This window comes from Chelmon rostratus, chromosome 8 (genome assembly GCF_017976325.1).
Source record: "Chelmon rostratus isolate fCheRos1 chromosome 8, fCheRos1.pri, whole genome shotgun sequence".
Lineage (NCBI taxonomy): Eukaryota > Metazoa > Chordata > Actinopteri > Chaetodontiformes > Chaetodontidae > Chelmon > Chelmon rostratus.
This window is the reverse complement of record NC_055665.1, coordinates 4,467,852-4,491,058: the sequence shown is the minus strand read 5'-3', so window position 1 is coordinate 4,491,058 and position 23,207 is coordinate 4,467,852. Positions and strand designations below refer to the sequence as shown.

The following is a 23,207-nucleotide window of genomic DNA, read 5'->3' as shown; positions in this document are numbered from 1 at the left end:
GAGTTGAGGTATGAAGCAGCATAAAAGGGAAATACTTAAGTATGTTTGGAGCAAATGTATTTAGTTCTTTTAATCAAATGTAGGAAAAAGATACTATGCATGCTTTTTACTCATAGTGTGACATTGTGTGTTGTGTGATATTTTTGTTCTGTAAGGAATTATTCAAGTATATGTAGTGTATTAGAGCTGAAACATTAGTTAATTACTTGATTAGTCAATCGACAGAGACAAAATCAGCAACAGTAGATTTTTCTTTTTCAAACAAAATTAGTGAAAAAATCTCCTGTTTCTAAAATTGAAGGATTTGCTGCTTTTCGTTCTGTTCTGTTCTCTGTGATGTCACAGTAAGCAGAATTTTTTTTGGACGCTTAACTGAATGAAAGTAATTGGCAGATTAATAGATAATGATAGCGGTTATCAGCTGCAGCCCTTTGATGAACTGTGTTAAAGGTTTGCCTCCTCTCTACAGTCGTGTGCACATCAAACATCCACCAGTGTTTAGTTCCGCGTTTGTCCAAAGGGTGGCAGTGTAACATAAAAGAAGCTCAGTGCACCTTTAATAGTCTCGTCTCCTGTTTGGGGCCCCAAGCTTTCATCTGTTGGCTTCAATTTATTTCATCACACTATACTGCAGCTGATCTAATAGCATGTACATTTTGCTGTCACCTAAAGGGAATTTCTTGTCATGCTTTAAATTGATGTACCTGTTTGCAGCCTTGGACAGTATTTGTGCTGCACAGTCACAAGGAGAGTTTGAGCAGCATATAGCAGCGATTTTACACATCAGCACATTGACTTTCATTCAAACAGTAGATTATGGAATTATATTTGGAAAGTGTGTTTTATGTCGAGCTTTGCACTTAATTTGATTATCACCAAAGGAATGTTGAACCCTTTGATCCTTGAACCCCCTGAGGTCACTTTCTGCACAATGCAGCTGGTTTTCATCCTGTACGCAATATGGAAACAAGCATGTTGTGTTTATTAGGTTATTTTGCATTTTTAGTATCGTAATGCCGTCTGATTTCCCAGAGGAAGTTCTTCAGCGTGCCTCGGCGCCCTTCCAAACGCTGACCTCTGACATCATCTCAAGGCTTTTGATATGAGCAGATAGAAAGGCGCATCTCTTAAGGAGATGATATAATCTCCATAAAGACTGGTGTCCTTCACCCCATCTGATCCTCCTCCTGCACTCAACCACCTTATCTTCAGGCCCAAGATGGTATCAGAGCAATTTGAGTTGCCTTGAATAAGACGAGAAAACAATCAGTTCCTTGAATTAAGCGATGCTGTCGGGGGTTTAATTCAATCAGGACAGAGTCAGAGAAATTCCTTTCCGATATTGATCGGGGACGTCCGTCAATGTTGATTATCTCTGACATTTCCTTACGCCAGCTCATTGGCTGTGCTTCATTTGTAGGATTTTCTTTGAACATATGAATGTTCTTTCATATTCCAGTGTCATCAACTGATGCCAGACCGGCCAACACATTGAGTGCCATTTTCTGGGACACAGTCTAAACCAGACTTGAGCATGCCCTCATTATGAGGGTTTGCAACCCCCTGAGAGTGCCCGGCCTGACCCCAAAAATTGCTCAATTGACTTTTTCCATCTGCAGTTATGTGTGGTGATGGGGAACCATGACATTTACATTCACACCACTCCAATATGATCCCTTGCTCGGCGCGAGTTTTCGACACAGGCTATAGCTCAAAACAGGTCACAGGATCAAAAGTGTCTCTTGCCTGGAGGAGCCACTGAGTCGATCCTTTCCATTTCTGCACCAAATGGTGTTTTCTCCCTCTCCCTCTCTTTCTCTCTCACCAGTAACTTGCTGGAACACATTTAGATCCTGAGTAGAACTCCTCAGTGCCCACTCATCACTCTGCGTGGTGTTTGAAGATTACTACGCTCAGAGACATCCTCACTGGGCATCCAGGCAGCTTAGAGGCCAAAATCCATAATCCCTTACCCTTCATGGGAATTCTCCATGCACTTCAACATGCTGAAATACAGCCCCGCTGCTGCAGCCACTCACGGTCGAGGAACTACTGCAGCCGGAGGCCGAGATAGATGGATGACATGTCTCAATGAATGTGGGAGAAGTGGAGGAAGTTAGATTTAAAAATAAGTTATATACCGCAGATAGTTGCTGCCCAGAAATCTAATCTAGCAGGATGTTTCTTGCATGGTATTTTTATTTCTAATGTATGCAGACTACTTCAGTCAGCCCACGTGCACTGGTAGCTATTTTATGTATACAATAACAGCTTAGAGGACATTATTTACTGGAAAATATAGGTGCTTTGGCAAGACTCAGCAGCTACACAGCCTTTGTGCAAGTCATCTCAATGAAGAGTTTCCTCTGAGGCTTTAGTGCCTTATTAAAAAGCGTAAATAAGCGTAATTCTTGATTTAGGAGTCTGCATGAACAAGTAATATGTAGACCTAAAGTTCAGCTGAAGGACCGGTGGGGTTTAATATTTCCTCCTTTAGGCTACACTCTGATGTTTCGTTAGTCTGCTCTGCTAAAACCCTGTAACAGCTTGGGGAGTTTGTCTTGCAGCGAACAAGAATAATAAAAATAATCTTATATTCACATTCAGTATTTTCTCATTATGAAAGCGCTTTTTTCTGTGCACCCGTCTCATTTTGTCAAGATAGGAGGGAGACAAAGAGAAAAGGTCGGAGCAGGTTTTAGTGGGACATCAGGGTCACATATGTTGAACCAGTGGTTTCTAACTCTGCACCATCTGTGCACACATTTTTTTTGATTAGCACCAAATCCAAGTGATTAACAAGGATTTTTTTTTGCCTTTTTGAGGCGGTTTGCAAGGACGTCTCAGTCCCTCAGACTCCGTACGTTGGCCTATAACATGTTGAGCTGTAGATTGGACGAAATGTCAGAGTGAATGCCCTTGTTCAGCGAGGAGCTGGACCGCTACCCAGCACTACCGGCCTAACCTGTATCAGAGCGTTGCAGCTCTGTCTCCCTGCTGTTTGGCATGCTCCGTGGCACCGAGCGCTGAGGGCAGAGCGTGTCACCGAGCTGGCACCGGCCTGAACTCGTTCAAGGTTACTCTTTGATTTAATGGTGATGCATTTTTTAAAACCGCATCATCCCTCTCTCTCCTGCCACCGCGCCTAGTCCATCTCTGTCACAAACACTGGCTGTGCGTCTCACCTTTAGCAGTGGAGTCACCAGGAGAGGTTGTTTAAGATATAAATCAATGGCAAATGAAGCACCCGGCTCCGCTGCAAGCTGGCCCTGATTGTTTTACCTGCCGGCCTCTTTTAAATGCAGGACGGTGAAGGAAAACTGTACTATATATTTAGACTATGACATGGGAAAATGGTCTACTCATCATGTGGACAGCGTTGTGTGTGGGTGCTTACAATTAACACTGACTACAAAGCCCTGATGGTTTGATCCATAACCAGGTGCTGTGGTTAAACCTAATACCTGGTGATTTTCTCTGCCCTTTTTGAGGATGTAAATGATGGAGGGAAGCAGTGTGTTCATCATTCTGAACTCTGTCTGGTATGAATAGCATCACCTCGCTCTATACTTCAGCGATGTTTCTGACAAGGTGATATTCAGCGATCATCAGCTCTCCCTGCTGTTGTTTCAGTAAACATACGCTGACAGCGTTGTGTTTCATAAAAATAGATTTTCAACCAGTTGCTGTTTTTCTCTCAGGTGCAGCTGCTTGCGAACGCGGGTAATTGTCGGGGGTTAGCGTCCGTGCACGCTCGCCACGGATGCGTTCAGCTGATCAGACAACACTTAACTTTTTATTTTCTTAACTGAAATGGAATCTGAGCCATTCAGGCTCGAGAACATCAGCCTTTGTGTCGTGTGGCAGCCTGTTATGGATGGAGATGAGGATTTCTGATAAAGTGATAAATCGGAGGATAGAAACGGGCCATATTCATGAGCCATGTAATCCTCTTATATCTCATGTCATTTTGAAAAGCAAACACATCTTTGTCATCAATACTTGTGTGTCTGGTGAGATAAAGCTGCCTCTCACAAGAACGTATAAGCTGAGTATTTGCTGATGAGAAACCTGAGGAGCAGAAGCCACTTAGTGCTGATGCTGAGGGATGCTTCCAGTATTTTTGTAAATTCATTTAATTACTTTATAATAGTGGCCTTGCGATGCACATCTCTTCTGTTGGGAAGTGTCTGGTTAAAGTTACAAAATCACACTTTAACTTTTCAAATGATCATCATCATGAAACATCCAGTAAGAAATTCTATCATCTCGTTATAGGATGAATCATGGACTGCATGTAAAGCTATAGGGAATGGCCCTTAGCTCCTCCTACGATCTGATTAGAGCTGAACTAATTATTATTTTAATTAGCAAAGAATCTCTTAATTTGTTTTCATTACTATTTAATTAACTGTTTTCTCTACAAAAAGGTCAGAATATATTGCAAAATGCTCGTCACCGTTTCCCACAGCCCCCTGGTCACATACTAAAATTGCTTGTTTTGTCCAAAAAACAGACCATAATCTGAAGACATTCAGTTTCAGCTACATGAAACAGTAAAACGCAGCAGATTTTCACATTTGTGACGCTGGAATCTGAGAATGTTGTTTTGACACTTTTATGACTTGAATGACTTTCATGTTGAGGGATCCTTCCTCTGACGCTCGTCATGACGTTTCTTCCTTTTGTGTCTTATTTGAAGTGACGGTGTAAGCACAGAGGGGGCTGGATGCTGAAGCAGAGTGTAAAGCCCTTTAGTGCTAATTTGTAATTTTGTGCTATAAAAATCAAATTAACTGATTTGGCCGGTCAATCGCAGATTGATGTTTGATTGTTTAAGTCATTTATGAAGCAAAAATGCAAAACTTTCACTGGTTCCAGCTTCTTAAACGTGAGAATTTACTGTTTTGTCTTAATTTTACGTTGTTGCTCGGATAAAACAAGTCATTTTAAGATGTCACGTTGGGATTATTCTGATGTTTTAGAGTTAGATTTTTCATGTACACTAAATTGTTAATTGATTAATTGTTAAAGAAATTAGTTAATTGCAGGCCTATAAATAACTGAAATGATAAACTGATGATCAGGATCCGTGTGCTGACTAGTCATGTTGCTCCAGAAGAAGACTGACAGAATCATCTAATTAAACACATTAAAATCACTGAGTTAATACGATGCAAACATACAAATGTAAAGCAAACAAATGGTTGTTGACAGCTCACAACAATATTTCAGAAATATGAAACAATAGTTGAGTTTGATGGGTGAGCCGATGGTTTCCTCCCCACTGTTCTTGGGTAAAGTTCACTCAGTGTTGTGTTGTGCACCGTAGTGACTCACGAGTTTTACTGTGTACGAACACACAACACAGATTTAACGAGACGCAACATCTCAGACTGCGGCGTTCTTTACTATTTGTCGCATTGTTGGGATTCTTTAACGTCAGCCGTCTGAGAATTTAAGCTAATTTTTCTGTTGGATTCATTGTAATTTGAAAAGAACGTTCTCCACACACACACACACACACACACACACACACACACAGTGTCAGCATCCTCACAGTCTGTGGAAAAAAGGGGCTTTAGCAGCCTCATAAAATGTGAAAGCGGCTCCTCGCACAATGTGGTAAAGAGTGGAGTCTTGTGCATTTGGCGTTGAAAGCAGCCGAGACACCCAGCTGACAGATATTTGAAAGCGGCCTAATTTCGTTCAGACTCGTGATGAGCTGAGTAGCATTAGATCATAGATGTGCAAACAGCAAAATGGGAGCGTTAGACAGTCGCCGCTGTCTGCCATTATCCATTATAGTAAGAACTGACGGCCTTAGGACGCTGAAATCCATTAGAGCAATTAGCCGCGGCGCACAGGTGCCCTGCATTGCAGTCTCTGAGACCTTTTATTAAAAGCCTCAAAATATTCTTAATTTCCAACACCCTTCCAAAGGAAATCTGTATACCAAATGGAATATAAGCAGCGGGACAGAATTAACTAGAGCGTAAACTTAATTTCATGTTGCCACAATTCATTCGATTCATATGGGCTTAATAGTATTGTTCATTTTCCTGCATATTTAGGGGTGAAGTGTTCATACCTGGTTATGTCTGGGGGGCATTAAGTCTGACTAATGAAATGACTCTATCCTCTGTGGCGTTTTAATCTATTCACTGTGAAAGTAATTGACAAGCCCACAGTATGTGCATTAGGATAGCTCCGGCACCAAAGGACAGCTGTCACTAAAGCAATTAAAATGACAAAGGTTAATTAATTCTCTCCAGTTTTTACCTGATACGAGACATTCACAATGAGTGAGTTTTCATTTCCGGAGGAGTAATAGTGTTTTGAGGAGAGTAATTTATTTGTGATTTAAAAAAGAAAAAGGAAAAACACCAGCCATTGTCTGATAGAGCCTTTAATGTGTCAATACCTCACAGAAAACTGTGCCCCAGGACAGTTTCAGCCCCAGATTTGAAATGAATTCTGCAGCAGGACACAGTCTGAAATGACAACTGCTTGTTGTTTTCTAAAGTTAGACACCAAATGTTTCCTCTGCAGCGGCGCAAACAAAATGTGATGTGTTTATAAATGAGGCTTGTGAGGATGTTTTTACACTTAAACATTTCATTTGAACAAACGCCTGTGAGCGGGGGGGGGGGGAAATGACGCTCTACGTTTTCACCGCAGTCGGGGGGTCAAGCGGAAGAAAACCAAGACACAAATAATTACTATGCCAACCACCTCTGACACCACGAGAGCAGAACCCAAGAACTTTCTAATCCACCTAAATGTCAAAGCAGCATTCGCAGCCCTCCCTCCGTGTGAATCTCCACAGGCTGCCAAAAGGCCAGTGGTTAGTCATCTGTTTACTCCTGCAGCTGCTGGGTGTCATTGGGACTCTGAAGGAGAAATCCCATGATTCTCTCTGCCATTTCTGACAGCTCCTGCCCAGACCACATTAATCAGGGATTGTGGGCGAGCTAGGGGATAGACGGCAGGCATGGATGGCTCCGGCCCAGGACGACTGAACCGAGGGAGGAGATCTGGGCCCAAAGATAACTTAGAAGTCCAAACACAGCCGGGTTGTAATGCTGTCGCTTTCATTCATACGCACTGAGCTCGTTAGACGGGCGCTTTCTCCGAGGAGGCGGCTAGTTTCTCCCGTCGCCGGGTAAAATGGTGCTTTGAAATGAGCAGAATTTAACAATCGCTAGCTTGAAAGAGGAGTTAAATGAATCCAACCTCTCCCGCTTGTGCAAATCAGTCTCAGAGAAAGAGATCTGCAGCTGAATTTTGGTTATGAGATATTTGAGATCGGTTTGCATTTAATTTCTGAAGAGCTACGTTTTAATTATAAAACTCCAGCGTCTACATCCCCGCTGCTTAATCATTTCATTGAGTTGCACTGAAGGTGCAGTCGGTGATCTGAAAGTTAACAGAAGATTTGAAGCCAAAACATAAAGCTGGAACTTGCTGTCACTCCCCATAATGATTGACGGATGTTTTAATGAACGGACTAATACTAGACTCAACAGCTAAAGCTACGTTATTCATATTTCCAGGTGCTAAAGGTTTTAAATCAGGGCTGTTCTTAAACACAGGGCTACAACAGGTCCATTTTTGCAATTACTCTTAGATTTAAAACACATATTATGCAGATGTTTCATCTTTTGGCAACACAAAGCTGACATGTTATCACCCGGTGACGTTGCTATGGCTAACGTGTTAGAGTCTTATTTACACTTCCAGCAGACGCAGCAGTTAGTTTTCATTTGCAGCCGTGTTTCTGGCCACCTGGCGAACGGAAGTCGGATATTCACGCTTGTTTGCTTTCTATCAGCTCCTGAGGGAAACATCTGGCTCTGTAGCTGCTAAAGCGACGAGCCTCTAACTGTCTGTGAGCTGTTTGGTGCTGGGCAGGTAGCGTGCGGTGGGTTCATCAGAGACTTTTTGGTTAACATAAGCTGCGATGCTGATGAGAGTGAATCAAAACAGCAAAGCTGAGGCTCGGGCAGCTTTAACTCATACTTGTGAGCACATCTGTAATATATTTGATATATATGGCCTTTGTCAGACAGTACACAGCACGATGGGCTGCTTCTACCCCCAGACGACTTCAGTGGGAACCGATCCAGATCTCTCACACCAAACACTTCTGTGCCAGACTGTTTACACTTGTAAGATTATGTGCATAATGAGGCTGCATTGTCTCAGCGAAGTGCAGCTTTAATTCTTTGAAGCTGAACAAACTGTCCCTGGCACATTTGGGTAGGGGTGGAGAGATATCAAAGTCACTTTATTGAGATGAAAGAACTGGCCCAAACAGCGATCTGAGACATTAGTCATTCCTTCTTCTCGGTGACAGAAACATGCTCTCAATTTACGAGTCAGGTGCTTCCAGTGATTTCTGCCAGCCTCGTTCCTCCACATCATAAATTCCTCTTTATGCTCACTCATCCCACAGGCAGACCCCCATTCTTTGGCCTGCCTTGTCAGAAAATACACCCCATGTTGGCATATTGGATGTCATCCAGGCTGCCATTAGCAGTTACTGTGTTGCGTATACCATAGCGTTCACTGTGAAAGAGCACTGAATTCAAATAGACAGCAGTGATTGTGCCCCTAGGTGCACATTTGTGCCTTTTTTTTTTTTTTTTTTTTTTACAGGTTTTCTATCGGCACTTTAATTCATTCTTTCTATGGTGTTGACTCTGCAGAGCTCCCACTTACACTGTGTTCATTTCCTCTAAATGCTTCACGTGGAGCCACTGGCTCCCAATTTATGTAATGAAGGTTTAATAGCCAATTGGAACATCCAATATCATTAACAGCCAGCGTTAGTCTCATCCAGATTTTTTTTTTTTTTTTTTTTTGGATAACCAGAGGTGCGAGCGTTTGATAGGTGGAATGTGTGATTAGCGCCTGCTGTTTGATGTATGTCCTGTCTCCTCTGGAGCAAGAAGCCACATTTTACCGCATCTCACGTTTTAACGGTTTGTTCTGTTCAGCCTCCGTTCAACTGCAGGAAATCTGCATCTTCTGCTTGTCGTAACATTTATTTTTTAGATATTTTCAAACACTGTTGACCTTGTGTTTTTTCGTCATTATTAGCACTTTTCTATATAAATGATTCTTCCAGTGTGTACCGATGGTTATTTTTGGACACTGCGGGGGCACTGTGGCTCTGACACTTCTTACTACGGGCTGCTTGTCATGTTCTTGATGCAGGAGCTGAAATTTATTATAGTGGACTCGTTCTAAGTCATAAAACTAAGATGTCTAAAATGGAAATGCAGCACTGAGAAAACAGCAGAATTAGAACACAGATATGTTTGATTTTTTTTTTAGGAGCAGTGCAGAAAATGATCCTCTGTGTCTGTCATCTTGTGTGTCTTTTGCAAGTTTTATTTATTTATTGCAACATTTACTCGCTCACGTTTGATCTGATGGGAGCCCTCCGTTGGTGTCGTCTACCGTGCGCTATTCATGGCCTTAAAATCGCTAACACATAACACAGAATTGAAATAGAAGTACTTTTTTTTTTTTTTAGTTTTCTCCCGTGACTTGATGAAGATTGTTTCTGACAGCTGCAATAACATGAAAATATAGATGGACGTTATTCAGTTGCTTACCACATTCGGTTCATGCATGGACACGGACGAGATTCCAACAACAATATCAGAGAGGTATATTCACTCTAACAATCACACTGCAGAAAACAACACCACTCAAAATATGTTTGCTTTTTCCATTATGCCCTCTAATGCATACTGACAGATTCTTCTTATTTGCATTGACATTTACGCGTTTGCGATGATTACTAGAGACTGATTGGAAAAGACTGAAAGCATGATTGAGACGGAAATACACGATCAACATAAACAACTAAATTAGCAGGAGAAAACATTCATAAAATTGTTTTCTGGTCTTTGTGTGAAATCCACAGTATTTACATAAATACAATCAGCACATTTTAACAGTTGGCTTGAGAATTTCCTTTCGATGCAAGCAGCTATGCATATAATATGAGTATTGCAAGCCTATAAATGCTTCCCTAAATGCTCTCATAATGACCTCGGGGTAGGCCTGTTCGTTGGAGCAAAATCAGTCTTGTGGCAAGGATATGTTAGCTGTGTTAATGCCTGTCAACATCTCAGGTTTGAAGTGTCACGACTCCATTTTTATTCAAATCATCTGACACCGCTCGGGACGCGCAGCTTGTCTCTGCATCTTTTTTTTTTTCATCCCCCCCCTCGTCTGGTCATGTGATCACCCGGTGGGGAGGTAAGGGGTGTCACTGTGGTAGTTGTAATCTGGACACACCTTCTGCACCAGCTTGTAGTCGGTGCTGTAGAAGGTGATGAAGATGCAGATGACTTTAAAGGGCTTGGAGCACAGCCAGGACACGTGGCTCTGGGTCTGCTCCTGCGGGCAGCTCTGCGAGGGGTCGTGGGCACACAGTGAGTTCCTGGTGCCCTTCTCCACCTTCTCGTACTCCACCCTACAGTTGAACAGCTTGGTGTCCTTGGTCTCCAGGGCCGTCTGCTGCTGCTGGTGGTGATGGTGGTGGTACTGCTGGTGCTGCTGGTGGACCTGGAACTCCACAGCTTTTGTGGGTGGAACCAATCCCACGGACACGTTGCCTTGACCGGTCGAGTTGTGGCGGAAGTAGACGCTGAAGGTCCCGTTGCCGTGATCCACGATTTTTCCAGTGATGAGAAGGTTGAGCTTCACCGTCTTGATGTTGGAATGGAAGTCGCCCCAACCGAACATCTTCTTGAACTTTCCGGTCTTGACGATGGGCCTCCGTTTTGTCCTGGATCGAGCATCGCGTGGGTTGGAAACGTTGTAAAGCCAGTTCCACTGCTCCCGTTTAGAGTACGAGTCGGCTTCGTCGTAGTTCATATCCAGAGAGGTGAAGTTCTCTTTGCCGTAGAGGGTCTGGGAGAGCAGACGGCTGATGGAGAAGGCCTTGCTGCTTTCGGTCCAGTAGGTCTTCACTTTGGGTTTTGAGCTCTCTCTCAAGTCCGAATTCCCTGCAGTCTGCGATTCAGCACAGGTCGCCTGGAAGCACAAACAAAAATCACCATTACTGAAAAAAATCACTCAGAGTTTGTTCCTTCGACAAGGCTGCACAATTTTTCTAGAAAATGTCTCTAAATTAAAAATTTCTAAAAGATGTTGCAAAAAAAACGGCATCAAAATGCATGTGGTGACAGACAGGCGCATGCAGATCCTGTCTGGTTTGAGCTTTGTATAAGGATGAAATCTGCTTTTTAATTACAGCGTCAGTCATTTCAGCAAAATCCCCCAAAACAGCACGTGTTTACATTCAAGTGACAAAGCAGCTGTAGGAATTAGGACTCTTGTCCGTTGATGACAAAGGTCCCTGAACCTTCTCTTAACTGGAATGTTTCCCAAAAACAACCAAGTCAACCAAGCCTAAATCTGGCCAAACCTTAACCACCGTAGGCAGAGGATGTCTGATGCTGATGGGACATTCTGGAGTCCATGAACGAACGATGTGGTCTAATTATAAACAACTTATTCCGGTGTTGAATTTGCAGGAATCGTTGATTTAAATCCGTCGTGTCAGTATAGAATCAGCTAAGTGTGAAATTTTGTGTGAAATGCTTCCAGTAGATTTGTGCATATGATCTCAAAATGTTGTTGCAATTACACAAAGTTTTAGAGAGTTTATGTCAAATAAGCCTCCAAGAATCTAGCAAAAAATTACAAAAATGTAGAATCTCTACAAAATGTTTTCCTTTGTGTAAAATCGCCTGAAAATATGAATCTTTGAGTTTTTGTTACCTTAGAATGAGCTCTTTAAATCAACAGAGGGAGGCAAACACTGCCTCTGCTGTAGGCTCTTCTTGACAATTGGAAGGGGAGTTAATTGCAATCTGCAACCTCACCACTAGATGCCCCTAAATCCTACACACTGGACCTTTAATCCTCTACAAAATTAGAAGATTGTGCAGCCTTGGTGGACAAAACCAGGATCGCTTTCAAATGATGTCAGTTTAGCAACTTACAGATTACATCCATTGCTAATGTTTAGTTCCAATGCAGGAACCAACGTGATCTATAATTAGTGAGGTAGAAAGAGAGTGTGTGGATACTGGATGGTGGATGTTTGCAGTATTATAGAATGAAGGTGCATTTTTTTTCTAACATGAACTTCATTATAGATGCCATGCAAGCATATTATGGAAACTAAAGAATTTAGAAACTGTTCTCATTGAGCGTAATCCAGGTTTTTGTAGAATTGTCCAGTGTCACCATTCTGCCTGACCTTAGCGTGAGGTGGACACACGCATGCTGAGTGCTCTTTAGTTGAAATCTGTTGACATGTTTGTGGGATGTCCTCCTAACTAAGAGCAGCAGTAAGAAAACATCAACAAATAGAGATGATGTGTCCACCACGAGCCTGTCGGCACCTATAACAAATGTGCCCACGCTGTGACCGACTCTTACAGCGCGTGAACCGTCGCGTGTGGCGTCCTAATCAAGATTAAGGGTATTCCTGCCATACATCGAGATGAATGTAGCGCTTCTCGGGCACAGACGTGATGCAACAGCAGACTATTACCTGCTGAATGTGGCCTGAATGGATGATTGATGATTCAGTCTACGTCTCCCCTCTAACAATCACACAGATGAGAGAAGATTCCCCGTGAACCCCACAGAGGCCCGTGACAGTGATGTCCAAACCCCGGCCGACGAACGTGACAGCAGATCTATCTGGTCCAAGCGTTTACATTTTGTACCTTCACCTCGCAATCGATACTCTGAAAATAAGGTCTCTCATTCAGAAAGTTCACTGAATGACATTGCAGCACTGTAGGTCAGATGTGCGGAGCTCTCGCTGAGTAAACTGTCGCAGGAGTTGGGATCTTCGTCTGAAGCAGGCGCTCGTTTCATGAACTTCAGAGTGGAGGAGGCTGAAACGATGGCCTCGAGTTGTTTTGCCGAGGCCTCGATGATGAACGACCTGATGCTGATGAACCATTAGTGACATCGTGGAGACTTTGGCTCGGTTATCTTTCTTTCTGCCTGAATGCAGGAACGCAGCCTGAGCCTTTCTTTAAATGCAGCATGGTACACGGAGTCAAGTCAAAGCCTTTAAACCCAGAAACCGTTTGGAGATCGGCAAAATCTTTGCAGCCGGTTGGTTTTAAAAAGGAAAAGGAAGCTGCAGAATGTTTGTAGTGATGAGCTGGAGAGAAATATGAATTTGAGCAGTTTCCTGGCGCAGTGGGGCAGTTAAACCGTATTAATGAACACCACCTTTTGTCTTCCATCGCTGGAAACAAAAGTCTGTCATGTTGCCTCACTGGTGATGTATTGTAAAAAGATAAAGTGAGCGTGAGGGTGAGGGAGGCTTCCTGTTCAGGATTTATCGGCACCATTACAGTCAAACATAAAGCTCCTTAGGATGTAAAAGTAGCAGTGAAACAGTATCTTATAGACTCTCAGCCAAGCAGCTATAAAGTCGATTATGATGTTTAAGGTTTCAGCTTGTTTCAGCTGTTTATTTTCATTTTATGAGTGAAAATGGTGCAAATAAATGCATTTTTATAGGATTATGCAGCAGCTAATTTTACTGCATTGACATCAACGTAAGATTTTTAGTCGTCAAATATTATATGAACCAAACTAAAGGGTTTGGCTAAATGAATTTCTTTCCACACTGCAGTTCAAAAAACAGAAACACATCAAAAAACAAAGTGAAACAAAGGAAAAACTGCATATTTAGAGAAAGTAATACATTACTCTGCTGCATCACAAGTCCAACACACCTTCAAGCACTCAGTGACAGAGGTGGGCGGCACACTGTGGGTTCAGCTGCTGCTCAGGTTTAGTGTCATCCAGAGCGAGGATATCCAGACATGGCTGCTAAATATCTGAACATTTATGAACACGAAGGTCGAACTTTCTCCATATATAAGACAACAGTGAGCTCAGTGAACCAGATCTTAAACTGAGGCACAGAATCTGACTTCTAGAGCCTTAACATGACTCCCTTTGTGTTTACCATTGTGTCGTAATAGTGCTCTGCATGGAGACACTGGGGTTTAGACGTGAAAGAGAAAAACCCGAACAGTGCAGTCTCTGGATCAGATCTCTTGTGAGTTTAAATGTGAATGCAGAAGAATCGTGAGTGTATGAATGATCTCTACATGACCTTTGACCCCGCGGTCCAAACTGTGTTTGTCATGAACGTTTCTCCTCTGAGTTGTGAAAAGACTTCAGTCTCTAATGATCAAGTGAAATCTCATTTTCGTGGCGCAGTAATTACAGAGGCTTTCTCAGTAACTGGGTTTCAGTCTCAATGGGTCCCGAAACCAGATCAAGGGATATTAGGAAAGTGCTTTAAGCTGGTTTAAGTGACTGTCAGGCTAATTAGTGACTGCGTGTGTGTGTGTGTGTGGATGCTACGTTTTAAGGTGGAGATGAGAAGACAAACAGTGCTGATCTGAGCAGGTTTAAGATGCTTCATTTTGTCAGCTCAGACACGACGGCGTGTTTTCAGACGCAGCGTCATTTTCTGCAACTTCATGTTCTGAATCACTCCGCTCGAGGAGCTGCCGCTGGAATCACTTTTTTTTTTTTTTTTGGAGGGATTTCTTCACTATTTTCTCCCGAGATTATCAAAATTACACAGCACGTCTGAAGCGCGTGCCCAGTCACCATCAGACCCGAGTCCCTGTTGTGGAGACCCGCTCTGTTGTCGCCGCCGTTATGTTTGGTCCCCAAACTGTGACATGCAATTAGCTTTCATCTGAAGCACCTGACAGTCTCTGGATTAGAGCACTCAGAGGCACATTCACAGAGACCCCACTTCACGGATTAGAGCCCAACCTGTAATCCAGCCCGGGGAGATTAGGCAGATCAGAGGCAGTCCTGACTAAAGCAACGTTTATATCCAGAACACCCCGACTGACTGCACCAACACTCGGAGGGCCAAGATTTACCTCTCGCCAGCTTCAAAACATGCGAGCGGGGCACAAAGAGTGTGTGTGTGTGTGTGTGTGTGTGTGTGTGTGTGTGTGTCTGAAACAGATACTGCACAGAGAACAGAGGGAAGGTGTTGTTGGATAAAGGACAGGAGGAAAACAAACATGGCAGCGTAAAGGTCAACAGTCACACTTTGATAACTTTGGGTTTAACAGATATTGCTTTGTCAATATTGGGTTTTATTAAATATCAAATAAAGGACAAACTATAATGTGCACCGCTCAGAGGGAAATGTATCGAGCAGTTAATTGTCTTAATTTCATCGTGCTGTTTGATTTCTGTAGCTCGGCCCACGTTTGGTATGTAAAACGATCCAGTGTTTCAGCAGGAAATAACAAAGTTCTGAACCTGAATGAAAGAACAAACCTCCAGAACTGAAGGACTGAACCAGTGATTTCACGCGTTTCAGCTCATTGACTCCTAATCCCGTTTTCTAAAACGTTTATCTGTGAAGTGAAAGCCACACAAAAACTGCACTCAGTGGATTCAATTTAACAGCAACGTCTTGATCTGAGATCTTCATCAGCTCAAATAATTAGTCCATTAAACGACTTTGCCGAAAATTCATCTGCAGCTGTTTTGCTAATCGTGAGGGTAACTTCGGATTTTGGACTAACAGGTAGTTTGAAGGCGTCAGCTTGAGGTTCAGGAAATTATAACGATCTTTTTCTGACCTTTCATAGACCAAAATCTGTTAATCGAGAAAATTAATCTTCAGATGAATTGATTATGGCTAAGAATCATTAGCTGCGGCCCTCATCACTCAGACAGATGTGATGTGTGCGGTTTGCCACAGAGTGGACCAATCAGAGCGCAGCTGAACGCCGTCTCCACGAAGGGACAACTGATGGAAATATTTCCAACAAAAAATAGAAAAGATAAGAGCACTCTGCAATACCTGATTCTGATTAGTGCTATATACATGAATGTTTTTACTAATATTATTAAAATGCAGAAAAAATCACAAAAATTAAGTAAAGTAGAATCCATAAATCAACTGATTGATAAAAAAAATGGTACATAGAGAGAAATAGTAAATGTAGAAAAAGATGCAAAGAACAGAAGAACAAGTAGAAACTTGCAGAGGGCCAGAATATTAATATTAATGCCCACGAAAAGCAAAATACTGTATCATGTTCTGAGAGACTCAAATGATCCAAAATAGAAGCAATTCTCTTTCATGGAAACTATTAGAAAGAATAAATAGCAGCTGTCTATCTGTGACGGTGTCATGTGGCTGTATTTTAAATGTTTTTAAGTCCTGCCAACCACTGCTTTCATATTCTGCACAGTGTGAAAATCTATTATCAGACTCCTGAAGTGATCTTCTCTTGCTTACGGTCAACAAATCCCCTAAAAACGATCAAAGCCAGCACCGAATGTGTCCACCAACAAGTGTGTGTGCTCATCGGAGCCTGATGGAACTTCTTCTTCTGCTGTTGTCCAGAAACGATTAAAACCACATCAGAGAGCCACACAGCTGACACGTCCCCTTCATTAGCGTGAACGAACACGCACACACTGGAGTTTGTTTCGACTCAGTCCAACACACTGTGCACCGTCGAGCTGTAAATACTCGCTTGGAGCATAAAATGTGTATTAATCTGCTTCTAAAAATAGTCCTGAACAAATGTACTGTTTACTCCAGTTGGAGTAACGTTTACTGGAAGCTGCAGTGTTCAGCTCCTGTAGGAAATTACTGAGCTTTTTCTAAAAAAAAAAATCAAAGTCTATATAAGTGACCCACTTTTGAAGATTTATGTCTTCAGAAGGACCCAATGGGCTTGAGGCTGAGTGCCACAGACAGGGTGGGGAAGTCGGAAAAGGTTACAAGACGTGCTAACGCGTCGCTGGTTTTAATCTTTTCATGCGATTTGTTGACGGTAAGAAAAAGTGAATTTCGTCTCATCCTTTCAGACCCGGTTGAGCCAGTTTCACGGAAACATACGGCCGCCTGCTCGAAGCTCCAATACTGCGTCTGAAGACGAGTAGTTAGAGCGAGAATGAGCGAAAAAGTGCAGGGACGCTGGTGTGGTCCTTTAAAAGACCTGCTGATGGTATTCCGCTGCGTTGGGTTTCTCGTGTCTTCAGTTCAGATGTAGAAGCAGTAAAACACGCTTTTCTCCATCAGCGACCAACACTTAAGTTTTTCTGATTTCTGTTTTTTTGTTTTTTAAAGTGGGTGGGGCTTAATTGGAAAACGTTAATTCTTCGCGCACCAATCAGAATTCAGCAACGTTGGCTTGTTTCTCTGTCAAATCTGGTCACGCTCTTATTATAGTAATAAGAATTATACAATTATAACTTAAGCATGTTTGCCTGAAGTTTAACTTTGATTGTTGCGCATTTAGGCATGTTTATAATATTTAATATTGTGGAGACGTGACATTTCAGAGGCTTTAAAGATGATAAATAAATGTAAAGATATTAGTTTAGTGTTGCTCTTCCATGTAGTTACATACAGACTCATGAGAGGTAAAAATCAAAGCAGCTGAAGCCGAGATATCCTGTTTTTTTGTGTCCTTCCAGCTCCTACATTTCCCATAATTAAAAAAAAAAAAAAATCTTTAGACTCTACCTGCCTGGAAAATGTCTTTCAGCCTCCATTTGTACAGTTTGTAACGCAGGCTAAAAATCAGCGGAGTGGCCCTTTAATTCAAGAACATACACAAACCTACAGAAAGTCCATTCGGTCAAAGCCTCGTATGAATAAATAAAAAATGTGATTTGCAATATGTTTTAAATACAGCGTTTTCATTCAGAGACATTCAAACATATCTCCAAATCACATTTAGAGGCTTTCATTTCACGTCTCAGAGTTTTTCCAACTTCTCGACCTGCAGTTTGTCATGCAGGAGTCTCCCAAACCCCATTTTAACTGTCTGTTAATATTATTCCCAGACTCGGCGTGCGAGGCAGAATCCCTCTACAAGATAACACAAACAGCATCGGCATGCAGAAGTCCTTCAGGAAACGACTCTCAGATTGCCAGATGCAGCATATAGGCAGGCCGTTGGACGAACCTAAATGCTATCTAGTCTTGGCGAGGCTGTGATAAGGCGCAGGCGTCCGCTCTTTGAAACAGGAAGATAAACAACCCCGGCTTCCCTCGGGAGCTCGCGGGATATTCTATGGGGCCGGACCAGCGAGGAGCCAACAAATTCCACCTTTAATAGAACCACCGGAGGAGCCAGATGACTCGGCGGTGGGCTGTGCACAAAACCTTGCGAGGAAGAATGAAAGTGTGTGTCAGTTTTCATTTACCTGAATGCTGCGGCTGCTGTGCGGGGAGGATTTGTGAGTGCGACAGTTCTAGTTTAACAGTAGGAATCGAGAGGCGGCGGGCTGATGGCAGATTTCAGCTGCCACTCTGCAGTCTTGATTGGATGGTGTGTGCTCAGAGTTCAGCTGCAACATCCACAAATTAATAGAGTTGTTGTCTTTTTCTTCTTCTTTTTTTTTTTTGCACAAACACCACACTGCAGAAGTTTTCGCGGATTTATTTACTTTTTTTTTTTTTAAATGTAAGGCATTAAAGTGATGCTCTTATCCAGAGAGGCTTAAAGTGCGAGGAGCTAATAGGGGTTAGAGTTTGGCTGAAGGACATGTGGCTGCTGCGGGATCAAACCTGTGACCTTTCGGGTATGAGATGTAACGTCTCGCTCCACCGCTCCCAGCAAAAGCTTATTTTAATCTAATTTATGACTTTCGGATGCCATGAGTCACAACCCCAATCCAAAAAAAAAAGCTGGGATGTAAATAAAAACAGAATTCAGTCATTTACAAACGAGCTGTTTGCTGATGAAGCCTTTCTAAGCTGCTGTCATAGCTCCATCCTCGCTTTGAACCACTGATTTATACCCAATCATGATGCTATCACCTGTTACCAATCAGCCTGTTTACCTGTGGAATGATCCAAACAGGTGTTTTTGGAGCGTTCCACAGCTTTCCCAGTCTTTAGTTGCTCCTGTCTTGTCTGAAACATCAGAAGCTGACGAGGTCAGACATTAAACATAATGTCTTTGAGCTGTTTCCGGATGAGAGTATGTCAGGGGGCTTTGAGCAGAACACGCTGAACGAGAAGAGTCCGAGATCAAAAACTAAATATATGAATCCGTGAAATATCTGCTTCCATTTAGAGCCGCTTCTCTGTGTTTGAAAGAAATGTTCCTCCAGACAGGAAGCTGCTTTAAGAGCCGTTAGTGTGTTGAAACCGTCTTTTAGAGTATTTTCCAACTGGGCGCTCGGGTTATGATTGTCGTCATAGTCATTTACAGTGAATTTAGCTTGTCTTGCCTTGTGAGCTCCCCCCGTGGTTGAGCTGATGGATCAACTAAGGGCATTTGACGCCCGCTAAGAGTTTAGGTCTATATTCTCCCAGTGATATCAAAGTGTTACCTGAGGGGGGTCAGAGATGATGACAAATCACAAAGTGTGTCAAGACATCACAGGCAGCTGCGGATGGAGCCGAGTGCTATCACTGCAGCCCCGCTTTGAGAGGCCAGGGCACAATTATTACCATGACTTCTGAGGAGGATAAATACTGTACGCGGACAGACTGCGGGATATTAGAGCGGGGCAGTTTGAAGAAGGAGGAGGAAGAGGAGGAGGAGGAGGTGGGGGGGAGAGGAAGAAAAAAAAAACCCTAGCCACCAGTTTTTCAACTTACCCAGAGGAAAAACGCATAATCATATTATTTCACACACGACTTGGTTCAAAGGCGGCCAAAATAAGTTTGTGAGGTTCCCATGGGTCTGTCAATCTGTTGAAGGAGCTGCAGGCGAAAGCTTAGGATGCACCAAGTACGAAACAATTATGATCATCCCATTAAAGCATAGCGAAGCAATTTGGCAGCCCGGTCTGGAAAAAAAACACACACCCCCATCAAATGATGCTGTGAGATCAGCTCACGCTGCCGTGATGCTATTGTACATGTAAGTCACATATTTAATGACGAATGTTTGTCTTTATGTTGGGACAATAGGAGAGTCCATGTTAGTTAATGTTATTGCTCCTGAAAGAGAAGAATCCTCAGAGCAGAAAGGCTTCGTAAAGTAAAAAAAAAAAAAAAAGGAAAGGGGGGGGGGGCAAATGATTAGTGCGCTTAGTCAGCTGTGAAATTGAGTTTATGGTTTTCAAGACGGTGAATTCAATTCGATAATGGGTATTAAGTTGTAGAGAATAATTAATAGTAATTGACTTCTTTCCATCACTATGCAAATTAAACACAGATAACACCACGGGAGCTTTTTAAGGCCAGTCAAGTTTGTAGGGATTAAGTTTATGGAATTTTTGTTGGGGAGAGGAGTGGCTCCTGTTCGCCGTTGATTGCTTTGTTGACAGATTTATCAGTGGGTGAGGGGTTACTGTCTCTGCGAGGATTAAAGGAATTGGGTTGTCACAAACTGTCAAGGCATTGAGTTAGGAGCATTCTGGTCTGTTTGTCATAATGGGCTCGGGCTGTTCTCCGCCGTACTGTCAAATGCATTCTTATTGAGCTGCATCTGTAAATGGGAGGAGGGAGGGCAAAATGCAAAATCAGGATTGAATGGAGAGTGCTGAGGGGGAAATATCCAGCGGGACTGTGTGCGGGAGGATTTGTCAAGATGCAGATTTGGATTTGGGAAGCTTGTGTTCACGCTGACATTTGTTAATTCCTGAAGATATTAATGAGGCGACGCTCGGAGGCTCACGGCGGTGAGGTTTAAGGACAACGTGCCTTCAAGTCTGCTAGAAACAGGCAAACAAACACATGGAAACAGAAGAGCCATTTTTTTAAGACTTTCACATTCTCAGACTTGGTGTTGCAGCAATAAATTCAGGCTCAAATCTCCCCGCTGTTCCTCGCACAAGCCGAAACTCAATCATCAAAATTTCTGTTTGCAAACATTCCTCGATTTCCCGCCAAACATTAACGACACAGAGTGATCAGAATGAGATTTAACTCACCAGAGAGATGAGTGACAGCAGCAGCAGCAGCAGCAGAGCAGCAGCCCACAGACATGTGGTCTTCATGCCCCCCCTCATGTCAAACTGTCCTTGATCTCCTCAGCTGAAAACCTCCTTCTGACGGAGCCGGTATCAGCTGCCCAAGTTGAGGAGGAATAAAGAGCGGGGAAGGCGGTCCTGAGGGGAGACGGCAGAGATGGATCTTCTCAGGCTCATTCAGGAGGGTCAGAAGTGGGCTGGTCGGACGTGCTGTGGGGGAGCAGCGAGGTGTTCGTACATCTGAGTGTCAGAGTGGAGGGATGTTTTATAGGATCAGAGAGAGAGAGGGAGCGTGGGGGAGGGATGGAGAGACAAACACAGAGAGCGAGGAAGGGGGAGGCAGAGGAGGAGGTTCACATCAGAGACTTTTGAGGAGCAACTTTTCTTTTAGCGTCGTGTTGGGGTGACATCTAGTGGCTGCTTTCCTCTCCTGCACCAGCAGCTGGAGGCGGGAGAGAGACGCAGGAAGCTGCACATCCAACATTTTAAACTCAGAGAGACGCTGAAACACTCAGTCAGTCTTCAGACTGTGAGAATTACGTCAGAGGTTTTCTTTCATTTTAGGGTTTTCCTCCACAGCTTTTCTTCTAAATGTTCCTCATGTGTCTCATAAAAGTACCTCTGAGAGCGCCTGCAGTGGTTATACTGTGGAGAGTAAAGGCCTGTCTTTGTAATCTGTCTTTTAATCTGGAGTGATGGTATTTTTATTCAGCATTTTCTTGTCATTTTTTTATGCATCGTTTATTTTTGTTTTTATTTTTGTCCGTCTTGCTTCAGTTTTGCTTCGTGGGGCGCTTTAAACTGTATGGTTGCAGCTGCTTTTTACTCATGAGTCATAATGTCAGGAAGGTACCTGAAATTACAAAAGTTTAAAGGTTATTTTGTTATTTTAGGCCAAACAACAAAGCTAATATATTTGACCTTCGTCATCAAAATCAGCCTCTAATGTAATTTTTTTTTGGTCACACAAACAAAAAATAATTAATGAATTAAATAATTAATTATTTAATAATTAAAGACATTAAACTGTCAAAGGTGCAGAATGTAAATGTTCAGTACAATGACCAGACTCAGCTGCAAGAGTTAAATTTGTGCTTGAAAAAAATAAGTTAATAATTTTTAATAGTTCACCAACAAACAAAAAACATCAGAGGACTAACTTGAACGTAGCAGGAGAGACTTTTTGTCCTCTAAATGGGTCGAGCTTCAAAAACACTGAATCCTACACTTCCCATAATGCAACTCAGTAGCATCTTCAGCCTGTAAACCCCCACCACATCTTTAATGCTCCATGTCCCCAGTTCATAATGCAGCTCCTGGTTAACGCGTGCAGACTTCAAGCTCAGATTTCCTCCCCTCAGGCCATCTGAGGTATTTATTTCTGACTTGATGTTCAGAGGCTGAAACGTAATAATCGTCACTGCTAAACTGAAAAAAAGATGCTCAGAACCAACCCCACCTGGTACAGGTGCAGGAGAGACAACAGTCACAAAGGAAAAGCAGAGGCTGTCAGTAGCTGACGTTTCCAAGCCTCTGCTTTTCCTTTGTCACTGGATAAAATCAGTGCAGTGACCCTGGAAAACAATCATCCCATAATCTACACACACACACACACACACACAGAGAGAGTTGTGTTTCCATAATTTTTGGGGACATTACATAGACTTGCATCAGTTTCCTGGAGACTTACCCTAACCATTACCACAACCACTACTTGCCTAAGCTTAACCTAACTCTAACCTTAACCTAACCTTAATCCAAGTCTTCACCCTAAACTTTAATGAATGAATTACAGTACATTACAGTAATTCGAGTGATTGTGTGAACAGATTTATAGTAATAAGTTTAAATCAAAACGTGAAACTTGACATTTCTTCACTTGTAAACGTGGTGAACAGGCATCTTAAATAAACCCAAATTAACAAATTAAACTTGGTGTGAGTCGACTGAGCTTGTCGGTGATTTCAGCTCATGTCTGAGTTGTTTTATTTTGTGACTGCTCCACCTTACAGAATAAGTCTGATGATATTCTTTATTTTTCTAATTGTCCATAAAACCAATGAAAAGACAAAAGCAACTGAATGAACTGATGATAAAAACAAATATAACATTTGATTTCTAAGCCTGATAAATCTCATTCCTCCAGTGAGCCATGTGGAAACTTACTGAAAATAGTCCCAAACTATTTACTCCTGTATACC

The 23,207-nt window shown here is 42.6% G+C and overlaps 1 protein-coding gene across 1 annotated transcript; it reads right to left on the bottom strand.

The window, feature by feature from the left end:
• Window positions 1-10,263: 10,263 nt before the first annotated feature.
• LOC121610886 (neurexophilin-1) lies at window positions 10,264-21,033 on the bottom strand. The gene is made up of 2 exons (XM_041943201.1): window positions 20,968-21,033; window positions 10,264-11,058 (listed from the first exon to the last, which is right to left on the bottom strand). Exons 1-2 carry the CDS (start codon window positions 21,031-21,033, stop codon window positions 10,264-10,266), a joined length of 861 nt encoding a protein of 286 aa, XP_041799135.1.
• Between the last annotated feature and the right edge of the window lie 2,174 nt (window positions 21,034-23,207).

Coding starts and splice junctions, on each gene's coding strand:
- LOC121610886 (XM_041943201.1), bottom strand. CDS start 21,033: ATGAAGACCACATGTCTGTGGGCTGCTGCTCTGCTGCTGCTGCTGCTG. Junction 11,059..20,967: donor TGCTGTCACTCATCTCTCTG/GTGAGTTAAATC, acceptor TTGTGCTTCCAG/GCGACCTGTGCTGAATCGCA.